Source organism: Mycteria americana, chromosome 8, assembly GCF_035582795.1.
Source record: "Mycteria americana isolate JAX WOST 10 ecotype Jacksonville Zoo and Gardens chromosome 8, USCA_MyAme_1.0, whole genome shotgun sequence".
NCBI lineage: Eukaryota > Metazoa > Chordata > Aves > Ciconiiformes > Ciconiidae > Mycteria > Mycteria americana.
Genome location: NC_134372.1, coordinates 18,044,989 through 18,067,137, shown reverse-complemented (window position 1 = coordinate 18,067,137; position 22,149 = coordinate 18,044,989). Strand labels below are relative to the sequence as shown.

The window sequence follows — 22,149 nt, the reverse complement described above, 5'->3', positions numbered from 1 at the left end:
CCAAGAATCTAGTCCCATTTTAAAGCAACCTGGATGTCTTACTGAAAGGATGTTCCACCAGTATAGCAATACATGTGCTGACAAACATGGCTACTTTTTTGAGTCAAAATACTGATGCTTCATTGTAAAATACATTAAAAAATCGTGAAGTTTAAGGTGTCAGAGAAATTTGTACTTCTGCATGCACATTCTGTAACTGTATTTCAGAAATATTCCCAGTACTGAACTGAGTCTGATATACATCTGTTCTGAATCTTGGAAAATAAAAATAGTTCCTGTTTAAATTATGGTAGGAAAATAGCTTTTGGGGCATGGCTTTCACCTGAGATCTCATAGGTCTGCATTTATTAAATAAAATGAGCCTAACAATATGCTGTTTAAATTCATTATCTCCATTTCACACATGGAGAAGCAAAGGCTGTGTAAGAAACTGTAGGCTCAGTTGTAGTCTTCAGAGCGCGCCCATGGCAGTTAGCCCAGCTTGGCAGATGTGCAGTCACCCACTAAGTCCACGGTGACAGAAGTTGGTAACTGAGTTAGAAATGGAATTAGTATCTCCAGCACCCATCCTGCATTTCAGATAAATTCCTTCCTAAACCTTCTGCAAGAGCAGAAACCCTCCTAACTGGAATCTCAAAATGCTTTTTCTCAAGTCATTACTGGAGCATACTGTTGACTCATTCAAACTGCGTTAGCACAGCCTTCCTGGCTCAACATGGAGTGGTAAGGAAACACCTGCAATAGTTCCTACTTCCATCCTTTGAAATGGGTTTATTACCTTCTAAGCATGGAGAAGTAATGAAGGGCTTCTTGTACACTGGAATATATTACATGTCAGGGGATTTAATGAGGATCAAGCTTGAGTGGCTGAGTAAGGCAGGAGGAAAGCTTCTAGAATTTCCAAACTCTTAAAATACTTTTGTGGCTGATACAAAGGAGGCGCATGTAAATCTTTAGCTGAGAAAAGCCTTATGACTTGAATGTACATTTATTAGAGTTCTAGAATGATCTTTCTGCCAAAAACTGAAAAACGTCAGCTTAGCAGAGTAAAGAGTTTTGCTTATAGGATGTTGAGCCCATTGTGCTTACGTGTGCACTCTTTATGTGAGCTGTTCTTGGGTGGTTTCAAACAAAACTCTATACAAGGAGGCAGAGTCTTTACATTTACAAGAGGAAATACATTTGCCCAGCCAAGAAAAGACATACCTAGTAAGAAACTGAATCCAGTATATATACAAATGCACTTTCCTTTTCACAGGCATATTGCAGATATCTTGGTTTTTGCAGACAAAAAAGGCAGGAAAGAACTACATTGGGATTTCTTCTCAAATGGCAGTCTGAATAGGGGCCAGAGAACTCATATGATATGATACTTCAGAATCAGTTTTGAAATATTTTTAATCAACTTCCAGCTTTTTTTTTTACCTGAATATTGTCTGTGCTGTGCTTATGCTTATTAGCAGGAGTTTGTCAAATACTAGACCCCAGTCTTGCAATGTAGGGTACATAAGATTGTATATACCGCACAAAAAGCACTTGCTATCACAATGCAGGCAATAGCTTTGACTACAGTTGAAACAAACTGAATTTTTGAAGAAGAGCAGGAAATACTTCTGGAAAATATAATATGAATCATAAGTGAAAAAAGTTGCAGAAATAGGGCTGTTGCTTAAATTATAAATCTGAAGGGTTGCAATAGTTCATATTGCTTAAAAATAGGGAGAGTTTAGTGAACTGTGATAAAAGAACTGCCTTAACCTGCTTTACTCCCATTTTGGACGGGGATATTTCATCAAACCTGATCAGTCACACGGAAGGACTCACTGCAGTGCAGCTGGCTGGGCTGAAATGTCCCTCAGAGGTACACCTGGCCCTCTCAGAGCAGAAAGGCAGGGAACAGCATAAAATGGTTGGAAGAATTGAAGCCATCAGCCAAACAAAAGTTACATACAAGCCAAGCAAATCTGAGCCGTGGTTTTGAGGGTCCTCTAAGAGTTGAATCCAAACACAAGCAATTGGTCATCATCTGAAGCTGCTTGATTGAATGAACAGCAGCTAAGGAAATGCCGTGGAAGCACACAAGGAAGTCATGAAGAAGCACTTTGAAAGGATTAGATTGGTTATTAGGAAAAATTTCTTTACTGAAAGGGTAGTCAAGCATTGGAACAGGCTGCCCAGAGAGGTGGTGGAGTCACCATCCCTGGAGGAGTTCAAAAAACGTGTAGATGTGGCACTTTGGGACATGGTTTAGTAGGCATGGAGGTGTTGGGTTGATGGTTGGACTAGATTATCTTAGAGGTCTTTTCCAACCTTAATGATTCTATGATTCTATGATTTGTGTGCCTGACCTGAAAAGAGAGGGATCTATTGACCAAAGAGTTTGACTGAAGTCTCCTGTGACAGCCAGGGCATCTTTGTGTATATTCTTTTTAAATAAAACTTTTTATACTGAAGCAATACCTGAAGCTACTATGGCAGTATCTATTAAAAAAAAAAAAAAAAAAGAAGGTGCAGATGACTTTAATATTGTGTTGAATATGCTAAGAATAGTGAATGCTAACATTTCAGAGAGAAAGCAGGTCACTGGAGGCACCAGGAATACTTATTCCTGTGCTCAGAATTGTGCGTTGAGTTACCTGCCTCCCTCTCAGGTGCTGACTGTGCTAAACATTGTGTTAACAAACTTCAGAGTGTGTTTCAGAGTTGCCAAGTGTATGGATTTTATCTATATTTATATGAACAAAGAATGGATGACGGAGGATACTTTCCATGGAAGCAGTTTTTCTGTGAAGCAGTCTGGGGGACAATAAGCTCTCAATGTGGTACTTTGCCTAAAAAGGCAGTGATAGCCATAGGCAAGGTGTATCTAATAGAACAGAAAACGTAGGTAATATCTCTTTGTGTTGTGCCCAAATATTATACTTAGTTCTGTTGTTCAGAATTCAAGAAGCAAGTTGAGAGATGAGAAAGAGGATTAGAGGTGAAACATAAAAAAACATTGGGGGATTGAGAATAGGTCTTGAAGATCTCAAGAAAAATGTTATTTGGCTTAACAAAAAATAGGCAGACAGAGCAAGCTTTTATTTTGCCCTTTTTTTTTTTTTTCCCACAAACACTTTTATGGACAATAGAAATTTCTTTAAAAGATTCATTGGCTGGCCTTTGTGGCTGAAAAAATCCAGACCATAAATTTTTATCAATGTAATTATACAAGACTTGTTGGTTCTAGATACAAACTGGATTTCTCAGCAGATGCTGTAATTAAAAAACAAGTTAATCCAAGAGCAGTCTATGTTACACTGGAGATCAGGCTAGATGTTTCTCTACTGATAATCTGTGATGTTTTGAGTAACATTCAGGCTGTTGGTTATAGATGCCCAGCTCAGCTATTGGAGATTCCTTCTTTTCTCGACTGTAGAGGCAGGCGGGCTCAGGTAGCACTGCGAAGTAGGTAGTCTGAATCCCTCATCACACTTGTGGTCTTGGATGCGGTAATACTGGTAAGACTGCAATGCTATTACAGTAAACACTGCATGTATGAAATAAATGTACGTTGTAATACAAAGAATAGTCTGAATACAGGGAGGAAGAAAATCCAAGTGTGTATGTGTGTGGTTCTGAGCGGGTATGTGTGTTGTTCTGTAACAAATATTTAGGATCCCCCTTGGTTTAGTTGAGTAATGGTTAAATCATGATAGTGAATCTTATATTCCTAAATGAAATGCAAATTAAAAATGCGTGTGTTGGAAATGTTGACTATTGACAGAGTTGCAGTATCCAGGGTTTGTTTTTTTCCATACCTTAGTATTTTCCTTCTTTATCTTCTGTCTGTCTACTTTTACTTGTTATAGCCTTTTTAGAAAACGATATCCTAAATAATGATGCATAAATTTTGCTTTCATTGGTTGGAATAATGAAGGCCAAAGATCTTTCTTCAATTAATAACTTTTTGCAGTGTTTTGCTTTAAAATTCTTTGACAGTCTTTTCCCCCACTCAAAGTAGATGAAAAATGGCCAAGTTGTTAAGTGACTGCTGAAGGAAAGAATTTCCCACACTCCAGCCCCATTTCACTTTCATTTACAAAAAAAAAACCCACACCAAAAAACAACCGACAGTCACACAATAACCTCCTTCCTAGTTCCTTTCCATCTAATAACTTTAAAACAATGTGCAAATACAAATGGATTCTATGAAACAGGTAAACATAAGTTAAAGAAGACAAAACTGAGAGGGAGGCTAGGCAGATAGCTGATTGCCATAAAAAAGATTCAAGCCCTTACCTGCACCACCAGGTTTCCTCACTATTCTTAAAGTCAATATTTTCAATGTGTGTTGCCTGTATTTACATAACCAAACCAATACTCATGCTGTGTAGCAGAGTCCTGATGGCTTTTATTGTCAGCTGCTGTCTTATTTTTCCTCTCCTCAACTGGTTATTTTAATCCTGAAGCTAAATTATAAATATGTATTTCCTCCAGGATAATCGTGTACCCAAAGTCCAGCCAGCTCTAAAGCCCGAGCAGTCTGTGGGTTGGTTTACAGCCTGGTCAGACCCCTTGATAGGGTCCAGCTCCTCCTTACGGTTTGGTAGGCTTTCCTCCTCTTCAAAAAGAAACATATATAGGAACATCAAAGGAGGAAGCTATGAATTAGATCAGTCACCCCAGTTCTCTTCCTTTTTGTATTTTTCTAATTTTTGTCTTTTTGGCTTTAACATGGCCTATCTCCAGCTATCAATATAAGCATTCCGCTGTCTCCCTGGCGTTGTGGTTTAAAATGTAGGACAAAATTCATACAATTTTTCCCTTCCATTCCTTTTTTCTATTCGCTACTGTCATAGACCTTCTTGAGAGCCATCACTGTTTTCCTTACAGTTCTAGATCCAAATGTAGAATTTCATACCTCCAAAAAGAGATCCTTTCCTCAGTCTCACTATCCTCTGTGCTCTCCCTTGAAGAGGCGTCCAAACATACATAAAGGATGAAATGGGCTGTACCAAACATGTAGTATGTACTTTGAATGGTTTTATGCTTTACTTGCTAGTTTATTTAGTTTTGTTTGTTTGCTGTGACTTTTCCTTCTTCCTATCTATTTGATTTTAGCCAGAAGCAGAAATGTGTAGTGCTTACACACAAAAAAATCAGGAAATATTTCTGGTTTTGCTAAGGATCCCAAAAAGCCTCAGCAAATAGCCACACCTCTTTGTTCTGAAACCTAACTAAAAAAATTAGTGGCTTCTACTACTGAAAATAGGTCTTTTCTAAAATACATGGCATCCCATGGTGGGGAGCAGGGGGAACAAGTGTTTTAAAATAGTTTGTTTCCCTGGGAAAAAGCTGCAAGCAGTTTGTATCACAGAAAAAAAATCTCTGTCTCAAAAAAAAGCTAGAAACTATTTCTGGTTTTATGTGTTTGGAAGAGAAGGCTAAGATCTATTTTACCTTAGGGGACCTTGTGGTGTCCTGTGGTAGATGGTATCTGAGATTTTTGCAGTTATGCCACTTTTAGACAGAACACTACTCACTGTTAGTGATTATGGTCCCTTTTTCTGGCGTATGTGATTGTGGTAATGTTGCATGGCCAAAGCCAAGCACTTAGTCAAGCTAAACAACTCTGGAAGAAAGAAGTTGTGTGGTGACTTGTGGCTGACACTCTTTGCTGGAGCTCTCCAGCTCTTTTCCCATCGCTAACCATTGTGAGACTGATTTACAACAACCCTTGAGATGGGCACCAGTGACAGCTGAATGAAGCAGAAGTGGATCATTGCACTGTAGGTTGGTTTTTTTCCCCCTTCCGAGTTTTTAGCTATGTGTTTGTAATAGGAACAGGAAGGTTTTAGGTAGTGTGGTTCAGCCTTGTGGTTCCACAAGGATATGGACTGCCTAATAAACACTGAAGGCTTAAACAAGTACTTAACTATCAGCCTCTTTTAAAATTTTGGAACTTTAGCCATAATTTCCTCAAGACAAACAGAGAAAATTGTGGTCAAAGTTTGGTGTATTTTCTTCCTTTTATTTGAAGGAGTTCTGCCTTACATGGAAGTTTCTCAGTTTTAGTTACTTGGCAAATGTGAAATGTGTTTCCTTTCTGTGCGAAAAAATAAAAAGGCACCCACATTTCCCACTTGTATAACTATGAATAAGAAATGCTGGAAGAGCTGGAAGTTTTTAGCTTTGTTAGGCTTGAGCCAAAGCCCATTTCCAGCCCTCTTTTATTAGGAGAGAAGCACATTTCATTGCTATCAGATTGGACTCTCTTATCTCATTGTACTGGCACTGAAGAAGGAAATAGCACAGTAACTGGCAGTGCTGCAGCCTGTCTTTAGTCTCAGTATGGGTGTTCTGTCATGTTGGAGCTCTCAGCTCCAGGATTTCCTCTGGTCATATTCCCATTTGTAAAATGTAATGTGTCATGTTTGGGGAACCACATCTACTGGAGAATTTCTCTTTATTCATCAGGACCACAGTATACAGCTAAGAAAAAGGAATCTCAGCTACTACTGTCTTAAAGGATGGGTGGCGTGAATGTCATCCTGAAATGGGATTCATGATTCATTAAATCCAGTCTGTGAAGAAACACATCAGAGGATGAGAAGTTAACCACAAGCCCATTACTTACCTGCTTACTGGCAGGTGCTGCATACTGCATGGTTAATAAAGCTGGGAGGAGCAGAGTCCTCCTATGGACAGTCAATGTATTCAGCACTCTGACACCACAGTGATGGCCATGTTAGAACTGCCAGTAGGAAATAAGTAAATCTTTTTGCATATAAAGTATTCTTCAGAGACCTCTATTGGTTCAAAGACTGTATTGGATTTATGTGGCAAGGTTTTGGTAGCAGGGGAGGTGGCGGGCTGTAGGGGTGGCTTCCACAGTGAGAAGAGATCAGGAGCTGCTCCCCTGTCAGACCTGCCACTGCCTAAAGCTTATCCCATCAGCAACGCTGATGAAAAAATTGTGAGAGAAGCAACTATGCAAATGCCAAGGTCAGTGAAGAAGGGGGAGGAGGTACTCCAGGTGCTGGAGCAGAAATTTCCCTGCAGCCCATGGAGAAGACCACAGTGAAGCAGGTTGTCCCCCTGCAGCCCATGAAGGACCACCGCATCCCCTATTCCCCATCCTCCCATTCAGACGTGCATGAGTCTACAGTGTATCTGGTGTCCTATCTGCCAGCCCTGAAAGGACATCTCAGAAAATGTGTGGCACCTCAGATGTGGCTGGATGCACTAGATTGTGTGAATAAATTAATTGATCCCCAATAGATTCCAGATAAATCACCTAATTGGAAAACATCCATATGAAGTAATATGGCTCAAAAATGTAGGGGGTCCAGCAAAATTAGGATCTATTCCAGACACAGTGGTTCTGAGGGTTAATGCTATATGCAGGTTACCACCTTGTAAGAGCACTGGAAATTGTCTGGTTTAGTTAATGTTTTACATACTGTGTTGTTGTGGCATTTGTGATGTTGAATATGATTTTTCGTACTTTGGCAGTGCATAGAACTGGAACATATTCTTTGTTCAAGATTCAAAAATAATGAAAGGATCATTATTTCTCTACCCAGATCTTGTTGTTTAATCAGTTATCCCTTTTTTTAACCTTAAGAGTAGAGATAATTGCTCCTTAATTCTGAAAAACAAGCCACTTTGGGAATCTCAATGTGGAGTCTAACTTCAGGTTCTCACTTAATAGGCCAAAACCCGATACGTGAAAACTCAGATATGAGTTTTTAAAGTATTAACACAGAATAAAAAGCATAAAGTAACTTTTAGTTCTTTGCCCACTAAGTATTGTGGGCAGTGTTCGTCAAGCAACAGCCAACCTCATCAATAATCCAGACAGAGAATTCTGCTACAGTGCATTTCAGGTAATTTCTTTTATGTGTTGATATCTAACATGGCAGCTGAGTGCATTTGCTACTGAAGGATTTTCACAGAGTTTCTCTTTTCTTCATTGCAAGTTGAAACCGTTTGGAAGTAAAAAATTCATTTTTTATTTTCTAAGATGAGCCTCAAATCTTTTTCATCAAACATCAACAACATTCCTAACTGAATTATTTTCTTGGAGGAACATCCTATGTCTGTTCCACCCAACCATTTTTAGGTTCTATGTTCTCCTGAAATTTCCCATTGGCACTGACTTCTTTTTAATAGCTGAAAAGAGACAAGGGGAAAACAAAATGCAAAAAACATTTCTTCCGATACAAGTTATTAGATATAAAATGAGTAATCTCTTATGAGAAAACCAGTACAGTATTTTTTATTAGCAGTAAGGAGAAGAGTTCCATTCCAACTTACCTGGCAAAGTTCAGAAAATTGCAACATACTATTTAACCACTCAAATATATATCTTCTCCCTGTGCAGCCTGTAAAAAGTTTGCTCTGTGGATAAAGGCCAGGCTTTCTTCATCCTTTCTTCACTGTAAGCACTTTCCTTTTCTCAAGTAATATTGTGAAATTCTTGACAGCATTTTTGCTTTTAGTCTTCCAGGCCCTACAAAAGCTTCTCTCACATTAAGGATGAGAATATCTTCTATATTGCTTTATCAATTATTTCATGAATACTCTGAATGAGAGAAAAAAGTATCACCCAACTGACATATGAAACAAAAGAAAAATCATCTAACTCCTTGGTTGCAAATTGATGGTCTAGATTGTCTTTTCAGAACTGCAGTTTTACTTACAGATAAGTAAGTAAAATACTATTATTGCACCCAATCTCTCTTTTACCGATTAAGGAGGATTAATGTAACTTGGATCCTGGTTTTAAAAGTCTAATGTGGCATGAAATATATAGCTCTCATGACAGCACAGAACGGAAAAAAGAAAGATTATTATTAAACTGTGTGTAAAAGTCATCTTTATTGCTCTATTGTTGTTTTGGCTTCATTCTGAGACGTGTGGAAGGCTACAGAAAAGCTAAAGCATGTTTCTTGGCAGCTCTTCATAAGCAGTGAGCCCTGTGAAAAGTGAATGTGGAAAGCCCCATGAAATTCATGATCTTGCTGAAAAATTAAGAGCAGGAAAATGTTGCATGAGACAAAAAAATGTTTTGCTGTGTTTTTTTGAAAAGCAACGAGTAATGCTGGTGAAGAGGACGAGGGAAGTAGTTTCAAAGGGGAAAAATACCTTTTGTATTGTTTGGGGATTTTTTTTTCTCTCTTTTTATTGTTGTTTTTTGTTTTTTTAATGCATGAGACAGCAGCAATGGGAGATCCACCTGCCAGTGTTCCACCTGTCAGTACAACTTGGTTCTAATCTGAAAGTCGCATTTTTTGTGGCAGATCAGACTGCTTCCTTCATCTGTCTAATGCTTGCTTCTCCTAAACAAGCACTAATTACCAGCACATTACCACTGGCCTTAAGAAGTTTGAAATGCAGTGCCTACACAGCTGAGGATGTGGCTATCTTTATAAAGGTACCCTCTTCGTATCATACCTCAGTTCTACAGACCACAGAACATTATTGACTTAATACCTCCAGCTACTATGAAAAGTAAAATCTGATGGCATAAGTGGTTTTCCTCTTGTAAATCTGACATAGTCTTAATCTGTTCTTCACTGGGGTGCATTGCATGTTGATCTATTCTCTTTGGCTTTGATGAAAGAGAGTAAGTGTGCCTTGATGAAACAAAAAACATTCTTTGGGATAAAAAAATTTGTTTAACTGATTAGAAAAGAAAAACAGTTGTCATTTTCCTGTCTTTTATATAAGGACTTCAGAAACTCTTGTGTACCCAAATTGGAGCTCTGATTTGAGAATACACAGGAGAGAGGAAAATGGGGAGGTTGGATTATTTTCTACATTTGGGAAAGCATTACACTGAAGTTTTCTGTTGTTTTAGCATGATCAAGTATCTTCCACAAAGAGAGTCAGTGCTGCTAGAAGTTGGCCTAAGATTAATGTCCAGTTTGTTTTTAGGTTCACATAGCTATCCAATGAGAAATTTGGACTAGACCTTTAATTGCTGCACAGAGAAGCAGCCCTGTGTCACTCCAAAAAAAGAGGATCAGATTTTTCCTCTGATACTGACATTAAAGCGGCCAATTAATATTGCATTCTCAGGTCCGAGGGCAGATTTTTTGGCCCAGATATTTTCTGAGTGAATAAAATATGAGAAAGTCTTCATGTAGCTGGTGCCTTGGGTTTTGCTTTTCAGAAAGTGTTTTATTTCCCTGGCATGCTTTCTGCAACATCTAGTGAACACTGGTGGAGCCTGAAATAATGTATCAAGAAGAATTTTCTTCCTGAGATGAGGCTGCTTTAGTTGCAAGGCATTCCCAAGTGAGCTCCCTAATGAGTGATAGATGGGAAAAATAACAGGAAGGATCCTTAAATGTTCCAAGTTTTGCATGAAAAATGATAAAATTTTTTGGATGCTATGTTTGGTACCTAGCCTAGAATTCTCCTACATTTTGATAGTGGTGCCTTCAGAATGACACAGTGAGTCATAATATTTGATATTTGGGGAGATTTTTACTGGATCTCTAAGCACTTATCAAGACTGTTGAGAAGAATACTTTAAGAAGAGTTATGATTTCCTTTGAAAGTTTATGAAACTGTTCTTATTTTTTTAAAGCCTGTTTCCTTTTCTTAAAAACAAAACAAAACAAAAAAAACCAAAACTTCAAAAGTATGTTTTGATCATTTTTGGTGAAAGGATAGTTGAAGGCATCTATCCACACCATATTCAGTTATTAAATGATCTTCCAAAAATATTTCCAGCTTTAGATCATTGAGTTCTTTTAATGTCACCAGCCCGTTACTTTTTTTTCATGTTTATTTTCACATAAGATTCATAGTACACAAGGGACATGAGGAATATCAAGACAACAAACTGGCAGTTGTCCAGGCGTCGTAGCAACTTCTGACCTGCTCATGTTCGTGTCTGCCCAAAGGCCGAGGGAGTCGCTTTGCTTGTTAGTAATTGGGAGGGTTGGTGGGCTGTGGATTTGAGGATTGCTTAGTAAGCAGACCTATCCCCAGTTCTGCCACCTCAAAAATGTGTTAATAGCTGTCCCCAATGACAGTTTTGTTCATATTTGGAAGACTTGAACGTCTAGTTGCTTTTGAGGTGTAACAAAGTACAATGGCAAACCTCAAGCCCAGCGAATGATCAGTTTCCCTGGTTCCCATGGATTTGCAGCATTCAATTTCATTGGCATGTCCCCCTTCCTGAGCTGGATACATTCATTACATTTGCCCAAGATTTGTCCAGGGCTGTAAAAGGCTTGGTAGTACTTAATAGTGGTGGCTTCCTGGGATTCCTTGGCTCCAGATGGAATTGGTTGTCTTATAACTGATGCTATGAACAATAAACTGTCCACTGCAGATTGCCATGCTAGAATTCTCTGGTATTGCCAAACCCAGCCCACTAAAAGTCATGAGGGTATGTATGGCACATGAATACAGGGTTTATACTGGTAGTATCCTCTCTCACGCCTCCATGCCTTCTTGCTCCACTTTGTCACTTATGCTTGACAACTCTCAAAAGCAGATATATTAGATGTTCCATGCTTGAAACAAAACCAAAATTGAGTAATTTTGCAAATACATATTATACTTCCATTCTAATATCAAGAGTCAAATAAAGAACTATGTAGCTTGCACTGTAGGGAGGCTGGAGTTGTGGGAGAAATCACCTGAAGGAGTGAGCTGGTGGTGTTAACAACTTAAACCGTACCTGTCACCACCAGCGTCATCCCCAAAATTGTGCTCTCAGTCATCCCTGCCAGATCACAAGACTGATGAAAGACAGACGGTTCAGATTTGCATTTTCCATCTGAATTTTGATCTTGTGGTTTGCTGGCTTGTGTGTTCAAGTGTTTCTCTGTAGCCACTAGAGTTAGAAATGTAAGGATTTTTGAAAATGGAGTTTCTCCCAAGACAGGTGGAGCTACAGCTTCATGAAAATACTGCTAAAACATTGCCAGCCCACCAGTGCCTCCCACGTTATCCATTTTCCCACACTATCCACATGGTTTGTTGCTCATGTGATGGTATGTATCGTGTATAGGCACACAAAATATGCATAACCTTGAAACCCTGCAGATGTGGTCTTCTGCTATAGCTGCATGAGGGACTTTGGGACTGTAGCTTTTGGGGGTTTCCATGTTGAGAGTACCTGACCTTTGCTTTTCCTGCAAGGCTTTGGGAGGTGTGGGCTAGGTTTCTGTTGGTTTCTTGGGGAGGCAAAGATTTCTGTGGTCTTTGGCTGGATCTCAAATCCTGGGGTACTGAAGTGTGTCCTAATAATTTAGGACTCGGAGAAGGGTGGTATTTAAATAAACTATCTGGTTTTGAACATTCTAGAACTATTAATTATTAAAATTTATACAAATCCAGGGAGGTACATGGCATGTAACACGCCATACCTAGAAACAGCTGAGCTGAGCTTACATGTGATGGATTTTTTTCTGAAAAGACATCATCTCCTGTGAGCACAATAGAGCTAGTACTTTTCTTATAAACAGTGAATGTTTTATAATTGCATGCAGTCCTAAAGCTGGTTCCTATTATTGAGAGTCACAGAGGTTTTGGGGGGAGGGTTTGTGGGTTGTTGTTCTTTTCCAGAATGATGTCCAATCGGCTTCTTTAGCAGAGTATTAACTATGGCTAAAATATGTTTCAGTGTGAAAATGTTACGGTCTAATGAGCAACTTCGCTTTTGTGTCACTTTCTTGCTTTGATATAAGAGGTTCTGGGTCAGGAACTGCCCATTTGATCCTTGGCCTGTCTCCAAGTGGAGTTTATATGTCAGTACTTTTTACACCAGCCTTTCAAATTCATGTGATGGAAACAGTACAGTCACTATAGGTCAAAGGAGCCCAATTTAATGAAGTCTCACGTGCCCTCACAAGCAATATTGTCGCTTCCTGCTGAACTACTGAGCTGTCTCCATTTAGGGAGATTTGCCATCCCTGAACATCATGGTTGAAGCTGCTTCAGGATTGTCCAAGTTGTGTTACAGCTTTATTGCTTTTCTTTTGCCTCAGGTGAACTGTGTGATGAGGTGATTAACCACTGTGTTCCTGATCTAAATCCATGCCAACATGAGTCCAAATGTCTTCCCCTTGATAAAGGAACCAGGTAAGCGTGCGTGTATATTGGTCTCCCTATACTGGGCAGATCCATCCATTAGCTTGATGAGGGTTGAACTGGCAATGAGTTTGGGGTGAAAATCATCAAAATTAATGCAAATAGTGCAAGATTATATATACTTCATACCATGTCACATTTTAATTTTAATGCAACCATTCATACTTTTCTAGCTTTCTGTGGTTTACTTGAAAATAATGGATGTACTCCCCACAGCAGAGAAATTATTCTGGAATAGAGCATTGCAAAAGGAGTACTTCTGGAACAGTTACTGCAAAGTATCTTATCCCACCTCAGAAACTAAGGACAGTTTCCATATGTGTTCTTTAGGGCATCCATCAATTCAAGCAGCATATAACAGGAGTCTTAACAGATGTAATTCCGCTCTCCTCTGCCCATGCTGGCTAAGTGTTTAAAGTCCAGTCCCCATTCTACCTACCGAGAAGGGAAAGATAAACTTGCGGCCAGAGCATAAAGCTGCAGGTCAGGAGTTTTCTGTTGTATTCCCACTTTAGCTGTTGTCTTCCAGGATGGCTTGCAGTCTTGGGGTACACTGACAAAGGCCAGCCTTGACCGAAGTGAGACTCCTCTCCCCACACTTCCTTACCTGGGCAGCAGCAGAAAACACCTGAACTGGATGGCTCTCACTCGGGAGCCGCCTTCTTCCATTGGCTATAGAGGCGAGCCTCGCTTGGCTCATGTTAGATTTTGTGAAGTCTCCTGTGTTTGCATTTGCGTGTTGGGAATGGCACTGACTGTTTCACAGGGGCAAAGTAAAGCCGCATGTTTTGAATGGCAGTAAAACATCTGGAGATTTAAGGGCTTGGTGTTTTGAGAGGTGCATAGTAGCAGCATTCATCACTTGTCTGAACAGGGAATTTCAGAGCAATTTAGCAAATAGAGACAGTCAATTGAAAAGTCAAGCTCTGTGGAAAACTTGTCAAGAAAAGATCTTTGAATCAAAGATGTAAGGAGGACAAATTCAAGAGAGTTCAGTGCAGTGTGAGCTGCGTTCTGCACTTTACACTAAGGCTGTTTTCACAGCCCCAGTGCAATCCTGGGAGCTCACCGATTCCCTCCGGGCAGGGAGGGATGGGGTTTTGACAAGTGAAGCCCTCACCCAGCACACCTAGCATGTTGCAGGGGAGAGACAGTAGCAGTCTTCGGTCTTCCAGGTAACTTGCAGTTGGTGTCAGATTGTGTCCTGTGAAGCAACTGGCATGTCAGAAGAGTGTAAACTAATACACAGAACATTTCAAGATAGTTCAAAGGAAGTGAACAAAAGTTTTAGAGATGCTGGCTATCTAGAGGGCAGCTGAATCTGCGCTAGACAGTCAGTCTGTACAACTCAAGCCTTTCTTTTGGGTGAAAAACCTCCAGACAGAAATGTTTCCAAGTCTTGAGGAAGATGAAACTGTTAAATTATTAGGACAGTTCCTGAAATGATGCACAGGGGCTGGATAAGGAGGTGTGTACCAGTACATAAATAGTCCCTGATGGACTTTCCAGCTTTCATTCCTAGTTAATCCATCATTCAGCTAATCCAGTAGCTACATCATGTTATGAGGCAAAGGCTTGTAACTCAAATTACCTGATGTTGCTAGATGTATGAAGGGATGGAGACAGCTGTGGTCCTGAATGGACCCTTTTACCCCTGCTGGAAGCGTTTTCATACATGCCACCCAAATAATTTGAGTAAATAAGGCACTTTTGCTTGCTTGCTTGCTAGAAAAGTGTTCTTCACGGTGGGGCCATTAACCCTTGAGGGGAGCCTAAATAACTACTTGTAAGTATTTTCTCCTACTGTTTGTTGCACTATTCTTCCCACCATTCATAGAATACTACACAAAAATCCAGAATTTCTTTACTATTTCTGTCCCATTTTGCTTTCTAGCAGGCCAGACTTGAGAGATGAAGGAGCCTGCCCAGCCTTGAACATAGATTTGTCCACGTATTGCTTTTTCTTTCATACTTTAGTTGCACCAAACCATTCAGAAATGGGCTGAGAGCCCTCAGCAGCTTTTTTGCAGTGATGTGTGGTTGCTGCTGGGTCTCATTGAAAATGACAGCCTCCGGTCCTGTGCTATTGCTGATCCCCTGAGCAGTTGATGTGCCATACATTTAACATGTAATGGTGCAGTATAATGCCACATGCAGAATGAGTCAGGCTCATGCACCAGTCCTCTGCTCTGCTTACAGAGGCGGGGAATATTAATGGCAGGATTCAGGCTTGTTCCTGAGCTGACCATCCACTTGTCAGGTTTGTGCCCTGAGCATGTGAGTAGGGCACACCAGTGAAGAATATCATAGCAGCAAGGACACCAGTCAGTCTGTCTGTCCTGCCTTCAGCTCTAGTTGGCCTGCAACTCTGCAGAGGGAGGAAAAGATGACAAAGACAGGAAAAAAAATAGGAAGCCAAGTTATTTATTGATATGGGGAGGGAAATTCCTTTCTGGCCCTGCAATAGAAGCCATGATTCACGGCTTTAATACAATAGACATTGAGTGCATGCAGATGCAAATCCCATCGGATAGGCCAACATTTTAAATACCACTAGACATGTTTTTAGGCTTTCTCTGATACTGGGAATGTTGCCATCACTACGAGGCTGTAGCAGAAAACGGTTTCAACTGTACTGGTGTCAGATGTTCACTGGGAAATGAGATAACTTATCTAATCGCATAAGTTACTCTCTTACCAGGATTTGAACATGGAAGTTTCTTTGCCTCCTCCTTTACTTCATACTTTTACTGATACTCAGTCACTTGCTGGCACTGTGTGGAATAGGGATGGACCTAATATGCCATGATTCCCTGGGAGGGGAGACCTTGGGTTTCTAGGAAGAGGCTGGGTGAGGCACTCATGTGGCTGAGTTTCTCACCTGTTACAGTCCAGGCATGCATTTTTTGGTAGCTTCAGCCTAGATGTGAAGAGACACTAAGAAGTCAGAGATGACTGACCCAAAAGGAATTCCATGTTTCTAAAGGGAAAGCCAAGCTTGGAAGCAAACTGGACTATTTCAGTGTGTGCTTGGCTGCACAGAGCACTTTGCCTTCTAAGCTTAAATTGCAGGTGGCTTTCCTCACTTCCAGCCTCCACATCTTTATTGTGCTGTTACTATAGAAGAAGAGTAGCTCTCTGTATGCCAGAAAACAAAACAAAACAAAAATCAACAAAAAAATGCCATTTAACACAATGAAATTACTTCTAAAAAAAAATTTCAGGAAAGGAGCATGTTTTTCCATTCACTGTATTGATGTTGGAGCATGGTTTAAATATACTTTATTATTCTAAAGCTTGGAATTATTACCTGACAGCTTAAAATACTGATTTAATGCAGCCCTGCAGAGAAAAGTGGTGGTTCTGTCATTACGGAGATAGCCAATACACATCATAAAATTGATGCATGGCAGCCCTGAATAAGGAACTGCACATCGTTCATTATTACGTCACTTTATATTAGGACTGCAGGGATCAATAAAAAGCAACAGGATTAAATGCTGCCAATTCTCCCCACAAAGTCTTTTGATTGACATTATTTGCTTGCAGGTGTGACTAGAATGTTGCCAAAAAATGTTGCCCGCTTCTTATGGTTTGGGGAAGGAACACTTTTTGCTCTGTTTTGTCATGTCCGTTATGTTAATCACAGTATTCCCTGAGCCACCAAGGTGTAAAAAAGCAATTCAGGCATGCAGAGCTGGAACATCAACCATCCTGTGGCTGTGTAGGGTCGTGATGGGGGCCTCTCCTGTAGGGAGGGTGAAGAAAGACAGTATGTGCATCTATATAATGTTATCCATCCTACAGCCTGCAGGTTAATAGGCTTTGGCCTATTTCCTCCTTTTTTAGCCAGTCACAAGCTGTGTTTTGAAATGTAGACTGAAGGTCACATTCTTCTCAGTGCTTCAGCTAGATGGTTACTGAAGTCCTGATGCTGCGGCAGCTGTTCACTGGTCATTAGCAAACACAGGACCCACCGTTGCACTCTGGCAAGTTTCCCCCAACTCGCTGCCTTGCACTGATGAGCTGGGGAGAGGGCAGGAGCCAAAACACACTGTCACTCAGAACGAAATTCAGCACAATGACTGCTGCCTGGAAAGTGGATATATCTTTCCTCAGCAGCTCCCAGGTGTCCAGTTCCTCTGAAGAGGTTTTCCACAAGGAGCCTCCTCCTGCACTTACCCCACCACCCTGCTGGGAGGGAGGAGGAGGAGGAGGCCAGCAGAAATAGGTTGGTGGAACAGTAGTTTCTTGCCTGATGCCGCTTCCCTTGACTTTGTGATGTCTCTCCTCTTCCAGCTCTTGGTGGCAAGCACGCTGCGTCCAAACAAGGGGCTCCAGCAAGAACACAGACTTTTTTTTATTGCTGAAGTTAACTCTTCCCTTGTTTTGGTTTAAGTGATATGCCCTTTGTTTTCCAGATGTGCAGTAACATCCAGCTGGGAGGAGTAAAACGTGTTTTATGGACTAAAGTGTGTTCATGACTAAACATTGTCTATACTATAGATTCAAAATGAGGCTGTTCAGCAATCTCTGTTCCAAGTCAGAGACTTTGGGATGCATTTTCTATTGTCAGGTTATAAACTTCTGCAGGGCTTATAACAGAAATGCTGATGCAGCCTTCGTACAACAAACTTGAGAATTGTATAAAATAAAAAGCCAATGTCTGCAGGTTTGGGTGCATCCCATTGTGTTGCTCCTACAAATGGTGTTACCCCACAGCAGCAGGTACATGCTTCGCCTGAGTGTCACCACGGGAAAGGTCAGGCTTCAAAGACAACTTTCTGTAGTTGCAGCAACATTTGCTATGCCTTGCAAATGAGCAACAAACAGGTGGTGGTCTCAAAACTGATGGTCGTCTTCTTTGCATTTGCTGAGTTTTATGGCTTGCTTGCAGATTGCTTCCATTTGGAAGGTGGAACCTTACCTTGCTCTGTGTAGCTGCACAGGGCCAACCTCAGACACTCAGCAGTGTGCAGACATTGGCAAAATCATAGTCTGAGATACCAGAGCAACTGCCCTTGCAGAATATTGCCCTTTGAGTCTATAAGGTTAGGGAAGATGTTGCCATCTTTAGCATAATTGGGAGACCACTATATGATCACCCTTCTCCACTGACTTGGCTGTGGAAAAGAAGTAGTATGATATTGCTTTGCTTGGCTTGAATTTAAGCAGATTGTAGAACCTCAGCTGCAGACAGACAGGAGGGACTTGAGCATTTCTGATGGCAGGAATTGTGCTTGATGTTTCCAAGAATAATTGCTAACACCTTTCCATCTCAGATCAGATTGGTGCTAGGCTGCCTGTATGTGCTATTGTTGTGAATGTTGAAACAAGCTATTAACAGCGATCTTCTTGTATTTCAGATGTGAGTGCTTGCCGGGTTACAGTGGAAAACACTGTGAAATAGATGATGATGACTGTGTGGGCCATAAGTGTCGCCACGGAGCTGTCTGTGTAGATGCAGTCAATGGCTACACCTGCGTCTGTCCTCAGGGTTTCAGGTATGTGAGAGTCAGCTCCTCCCCCAGACTGTCTTCTGTACATAGTGTTGGGGCACTTTCTTTAATTGCTTTCATCCTCAGAGCTAAGCAGCCTCTAGATATGGTATCGATCTGTCATTCCTACGTGAATGGATGGCTCAGCGCTTCAAGTCTTGTAGCTGAAGTAGGTCTTAACAAGTTAACTGAATACAGGGGATTGATGATTCTTGCTTTGAAAACAGCAATTTGCCTTTTGTGCAGTGCTGTGTTAGTTTGCCTGCCTGCCTGCCCCATCCTTTCCTGGTAAAACACTAGGTAATACACTCACATAAATTATATGGAGATAAACTCCGCATGCGCAAGAGTGAGCAAAGGATAATAAAATTACAGATATGAACCCTCAGACCTGGCTGCAAGAAAACAAGATTCTGAAGATTGTGCGCCAGTATCTCTGTGCCTGTTGGTGGATGGGCTCAGTACGATTTGGGCTGTAAATTTCCAGTCTCCGATTCTGACAGCTGCCAATATATCTGACTCCTGGAAATCTCTCTGTCTGTCAAAGATAAGTGTGCTGCTCCAAATGGATTCACTAATCATTGCCTGAGGCTGGATACTGGCTTCCTTCCAGCTAAACCTTTTCTGTGTTTGAAATACACACATGAGACAAAGAAGGAGTACCTGAAAAGATCTGTCTTGACAAAGCAGAAATTACATGAACACTTATAAATCATTTTTTCTGCTTTGTATCTGCAACTGTTTTCATTCTTCTTGCTTTCATCCGTGCTGGTTTTGGGGGTTTTTTTCCCTCTCAACACACATTTTTATTGCAAAGCAGACAGACTTCCCTGAACAGGCATTGATATATAACATGAGGTCAGCCGATGGCTTCACAGAATCAGACTTGTTATTTACAGGATATCAGATATCCTCTGAATTTCAAATTATACCCTTTTCTCCATGTTTCATTCTCTGCTTCAATCCCTTTGATGGCCTTAGGGATCTTGCAAATTGGTGACTGGCAAGGATAACAAGTGGCTGTCCCACAGTGGAATTGTAAAGGCTCAATGTTACCTAATTGTTAGAGTTGAGAAATGGGATTGCAAAGCCATATCTGGAGTCAAGGGTAACTCGAGCCTGTCAGCAGATGGTAGTGACTGGGAGACTTCCGCTGCAGGTCCTCTGATTTTTAAGGCATGTCAGTACTAGGCAGTGATGAATGTGAGGGTTTTTTTTCCGAGGAAGACAGGGTCACAGTGTTTGGCAGAGATGTTTTGAGTTGTGACACAGTTGAGCAGAGCAGCAGGGGTAGGTGGAAGACCAGCCTGGGTTCCTTCCTGTATACCAAGCAGCTCTACTGGCAATTTGGGCAGTGCCCTGCGTTGGCTGATCTCACACCAGGGACTTCAAGAGCAGAACCTGGAACAGCCCAGCCTGCTTCCTCGCTCAAATGAGAGGGTTTCATTCTGCTACAAGTCCTCCAAGAAGAGGAAATATCTTTCTGCACAAAGCTCCAAAACTCAACTACTAGCTTAGACAGCACTTCATAGGCCAAGGTAGACTTGGGAGAGCAAAGTAATCCCGCTGCCTGTCAACAGCAGAGCCAGGATTAACTTGAGGTCTCCTGCTTGCTTTCTTTTTTTTTGCACTAGTCCATGCCACCTCCCTAAATCTCTTGTGCAAGATGCAAGGGAGCAAGGGTCTTTTAGGAGAAAAACACCACAGTGGGCACTAACAGGCTCCCGCTGCCAAGGCGGAAAGCAAGCTGAAGCCCCTTGTGTTCTCCATGTAGAATAGTCCCAGATCTTGTTTGATTTCAGGATTAAAATTCTGCTAAGAAAATACGATTTGCTCATTATTCTTTCCGTGACTCCAGCCTTTTGTGGTTTAAAGGCCTGCTGCTCTGAAGGGGGTTCTGATTTTTTTTTCCCTTCTTAATATTGCAATTGCAAAGATGGTGATTGACAGAGTTCAGGCTTCTTATGTTCAGGGTTATAGACTCAACTGTTCATGAAGCGTGCCTCAGGCGCTGGGTTGTGCGGCAAGGAGGTAACTTTGCAAGTATTTTCAGGCTGCAAGTGTTGATGAAAAGAAGAGAACACAAGGGGTGATCTGACAAAGGTAACTAGGAGACCTAAGATGATGATTAATAGTTTTTTGGCTAAGTATCAGGAATCATTTCCCAGCAGTGAGTTTGCAGAGTGACCTCCCAGTTATGTGGAGCTTACACTGTTGTAATAAATGCATAGACCTATAACAATTTTATGGTTGTCACTATGCTGTATGTCAAAGCCACTTGGAGTCGCACATTAATAAGGATGTTAAAACTTACATCCTCGCATGGTTGAACAAATGGCATTCCAGTAATTCTTAACAACGTAGAGCCTCATATGCACAACAACACACCTCTGATGGCAGCCCCAAAAAGCAATAGTACCAACATGCACACACCTGTTTTCCCATCTTAGCATTTCCTATTCACTGGTCATGTGTAGTTGTGCTCCATGCAGCACCTTTCCTTATCACTCAGCAATCTTTTGCAATTACATAATACACTTTCTTCCTGAAAAGTTTTCAGTGTTTTCTTCCCAAAATAACATTCATTTACCCCCTGTAGATGAAAACATTTTTGAGAATTTGTGAACCCCATCGGATAAAACCTAACTTATCAAACCTTCCCTCTAGCAATCAGCCTCACAGTAGTGTTGTCCTGATAAATGTTGCTCTAGTGGGGAAGCACACATTAAGGCTGATGAGCTTGATAGAAAGCACTGTTCCTCCATTGTGTAGATGCTTCAGAGTTCCCCGCTGGGATAGTTTGCTGCAAGAAACTCAGCAGTGATTATTTAAATAAATGAGATCGTACCAGGCAAAATGGTCTTGGCCAAGCTATGCAAGTCAGGCTGTGCTCCACATTCCACTGCTGGGGAAATAAATAGTATTAATTATTTCTAAAAATATATTTTTTAAAATATTTTAAAATAAAGAAGAAAACGCCTTGACAGACGCTGTTGCTAATGTATCTTCTGGATGCCAGTAGCAGGGCAGCTGCACTTGTAGAGCCACCCACTGAAGGGGTTTCACAGCAAGGGAAGGTTGTGCAGGAGCTGTACTGGAGCTCAGGGAATCTTTCAGAGCAGCACCAAGCACAGACACACTGGCTTCTTGCAACATTTGCTTTCTGTTAGCGGAGGCTGTTGCGGGTTGCATGGATTTTTTACTATTATTATTTTTAACTTCCATGAAATTAGAATTATATACTCTGACTTTCCTTCTGCTTTCTAGTTGTCGCTCACAGACAAAACAAAATGATTGGCATTAGGTAGAACAAAGCTAATGGGCTGGGTTAGCAGTGCTCCTTTCTGCTAGTCACCTCTGGAAAACAATTACACCTGACATCAGGCCAGGGGTGACAGCCATCTGTGGGGCTGGTCCTAGTTTGATCCCATTGGTGGCTCTCCTGACGTGTTTGCTAGCCAGCCGCAAAGCCCTGCACTGGTGAGAGACATCACACACCTAATGAAACCAGGCTTTGAACAGGGAAGTGCTCCAATCAGACAGTCTACTT

The 22,149-nt window shown here is 41.1% G+C and overlaps 1 protein-coding gene across 4 annotated transcripts in view; it reads left to right on the top strand.

Moving 5' to 3' along the window:
- SLIT3 (slit guidance ligand 3) overlaps nucleotides 1–22,149 on the top strand; it is a 543,690-nt gene that overhangs the window by 492,364 nt on the left and 29,177 nt on the right. For all 4 annotated transcript variants that reach the window (XM_075509986.1, XM_075509985.1, XM_075509988.1 and 1 more), the window contains 2 exons: nucleotides 12,999–13,092; nucleotides 18,468–18,605. In XM_075509986.1, coding sequence (XP_075366101.1) covers nucleotides 12,999–13,092; nucleotides 18,468–18,605 — 232 coding nt within the window. The remainder of the gene's footprint in view (nucleotides 1–12,998; nucleotides 13,093–18,467; nucleotides 18,606–22,149) is intronic.